The 3,143-nt window shown below is 40.9% G+C and overlaps 1 protein-coding gene across 6 annotated transcripts in view; it reads left to right on the plus strand.

Moving 5' to 3' along the window:
• The window catches only part of unc5a (unc-5 netrin receptor A), a 246,368-nt gene that overhangs the window by 206,844 nt on the left and 36,381 nt on the right, over positions 1 to 3,143 (plus strand). For 4 of the 6 annotated variants that reach the window (XM_015377456.1, XM_015377447.1, XM_015377479.1 and 1 more), the window contains 2 exons: positions 1,503 to 1,730; positions 2,457 to 2,756. In XM_015377456.1, coding sequence (XP_015232942.1) covers positions 1,503 to 1,730; positions 2,457 to 2,756 — 528 coding nt within the window. The remainder of the gene's footprint in view (positions 1 to 1,502; positions 1,731 to 2,456; positions 2,757 to 3,143) is intronic. The other 2 variants (XM_015377463.1, XM_015377488.1) reach the window with 1 other exon arrangement.

Below are 3,143 nucleotides of genomic sequence, written 5' to 3' on the forward strand. Positions count from 1 at the left end.
AATGTAACTTTGAATTCAAACCCACGGTACGCTGCATCCAGGCTTTGGAAAAAGCTCGTAGTGAGAAGACTGTATGTTTCATATAGTAATATAATCCATATAGTAAATTGAGATTTCAGTAAGAAATTTAATAAAAATGTTACCACATAATAAGAAAGTATTATAACATTCTGCACTTGGTACATTACCCAAAAGAAGAGACTGACACAGATTATATTATTTTGGTGGGGGAAAAAATAGATTTTCTTGTTTTGAAATCTAAGGCTGGGCTTCTTTGGCAGTTTGAATCTTTGCAAGGTGGAGACCAGACCTTCTGGGAGCAGTGGTGCGTGAAAACTAATGGGTGCTGAAACCAGTTCAGGGTCAAACTATCCTGATCACAATGAACCAATTGGAACATGAATGAGCGCAACATCCATATTTTCCTAATAATATTATTTATACATTGGTACTTTTTGAATTTTTTATGGACTTTCATAATGTTTTGAATAGGTTGATGAGTTGAGCTCATTAAGTAATTAGATAGAAGACTCAGAGATGATTGCAGAGACAAACTCAACCACATAAAATATAAAAGCTAATTCTTAAAAGAGCATGAATTCTGTATAGTTCCCTATTTTATAATATTTTATTGTGAATAATTCATTGCTGTATTTTTGTGGTCAGTTTTTAGTTAACATGCTAACTTTAAAATATCAAAGTAGGACATTCCACATGATGGCATCACTGCTGCTCCCCTCTGGTTTAGAGGGGAACTGCACCCCAGCTTCGCCTCTGACGTCAGATGTGAGGCCTGCTGTCCAAAGACAGTAGATGCGTGGTGTTAACCTTGCTCACGTAGCAGGAAAATGATAAAAGTGCAGCAAGAAATCTACAAATAGTTAAAGAGTTACATCTCTACTGTAGCCCAAGGATCTCTATAGAGATGTAGATATGCTTAAAGATTACACTTTTCTGGAGGAAGGTTGTAAAAACATGCAAGATACTATTTTTGCTGGGATTTAGAGGAAATATAGTTTAGGAATTTGGATTTTAGGGTTTTTTCATGTCATTGTATCATCAGATAATATTTTTCTAAATGATTAAAGACTCTATAATCTGCCCATGCCATTTACACTGCTCTATTTGCACTACTTGTAAGATGATTTTAGTTTTTATATTTTATATCCATATTTTTATCTTAAGTGTATATATTCGTCTATTGCATGCCTTATACCCACAGTGTTTTAGATATTTTTATAATTTTATTTACCTATTCCATATTATATGTTTCATGTTGCACGATTGTACCACAAAAAATTCCTAGTTTGTGAACTCCTTCACTAACAATGGCAATAAACCTGATTCTGATTCTGATTCTGAAAAATCCGAGATAAAATGCAGCAGCATTGGATCGAGAGCAAAAAAAGGGTGTTTTTTTTCCACTGAGAAAATAAACAGAACACACATCCTCCCTTCACTGTATCTTGATTAATGGATTTTTCTCCATCTTCTGCCTGCAGCCGTGAGTGGAGCCGAGGATGTGGCGCTCTACGTGGGCATGGTGGCCGTGGCCCTCTGTCTTACCCTGCTCCTCATCGTGGTCGTCCTGGTCTACCGCCGCAAAAAAGAGGGCCTGGACGCCGACGTGGCTGACTCCTCCATCCTCACCACTGGCTTCCAGCCTATGGGCATTAAGCCCAGCAAGCCAGGTGTGTGGGCGCCACGGCCACGAAGGCCTCCCCACTGCAGTAGGACACTGTTCCTTGTTTTACCCTCGTCTGTCCGTCAACCCGCTGTGACCATGAAGCATCCGTCCACATGTAGCTTTGAACCTGTGGTTGTGGAGGTGGTGTTAACTCATTTAAAGTTGTCTGTGGTCCAAGGAAGAGTTATGACGTGATGGTGTGTGTGTTTGTGGCTCATGAGCTGTTTATTTGCCTGCCTGACACATTATATTTCGCCACCACCTCATTGTCAGGAAATGTACCTACTCTGTTTACAGCCTGTGTGGAGCCTCTGAGGTTTAACAGAGAGTAATAGAAATACAACTGTCTGAGGCGGATGGAGACGGGGAACTGGGTTGCAGTGTCTGTGATTCACCGTGAAATAAAAAGCCTTTATGCATTCTGGATTCTAAGCTGCAACCGAGTTCTGTTTGGATTTGATTGTGAGGCTGCTAAAAAGGCAGGCAGTGATGGAGCGGGGGGTGGGGGGTGGGACTGAAGCGTCTCGGGTGGAATTTGAGTTTGTGTCGCAGAGCTTGTGTGTGTTTGTATGAATGCTCTGTTTTCTGTACCATGTGTCTCTTTCAGTCCTTGTTTCGTTTATTTATTTTTTTTGTGCATGTTGCAAACAGCTTTAGAGTGTGAGGTCTATGGGATGTTTTGCCCCCCCCATTCCTCCCACATGCCACTTATTGAGATTCACACTTTTCCCTTTTTTCTTTCCTTTTTCTGTTTCCATTATTCATACAGAGAACTCCCATTTGCTCACCATCCAGCCTGATCTGACAACCACCACCACCAGTTATCAGGGCACCCTGCGCTCCCGTCACGATACCACTGGGAAGTTTTCCATGAGTAACGGCCCTCTGCTGGACCCCCTTCCCAACGGATCACACACTCTGCACAACGGCAAGCTAAACTCAGACCCCGCTGAGTTTGTGAGCAGACTATCCACCCAGACCTACTTTAAAACTCTCCCCCGTGATGTGGCCAACACATCCTATGGGACCTTCAACTTCCTGGGTGGGAGGTTGACCATCCCCAACACAGGTGGGTTCTTCATTCATGTTGCAGCTTCTATCAAAGAGTCAAAGAGCAACAATTAAAAAAATTGAATTACACATGTGAGAATAATGTGTGAAACCCATTTTCTACATGTCAGCTGTTACTGTATGTGGTACACACAACAATTCACATGTGAATCACATGAAAAAGCACATGTATGCATGTGGATCCGGAACCTTTAATGTTGAAAAACGTGAAAATGGAAATCTCTTGTGATTCACATTTTCCTATGCAGATCAGATACAAAAACACATCAACTACTTGTGCTTTGAACATAAAACGTTACAAATCTGCAGGTATACATGTGCTTTTCCATGTGAATCACATTTACTAAAAATTCTAAGTCCATACATATAAATATGATTCATATGC

Source organism: Cyprinodon variegatus, unplaced genomic scaffold (genome assembly GCF_000732505.1).
Source record: "Cyprinodon variegatus isolate N-32 unplaced genomic scaffold, C_variegatus-1.0 Scaffold8, whole genome shotgun sequence".
Lineage (NCBI taxonomy): Eukaryota > Metazoa > Chordata > Actinopteri > Cyprinodontiformes > Cyprinodontidae > Cyprinodon > Cyprinodon variegatus.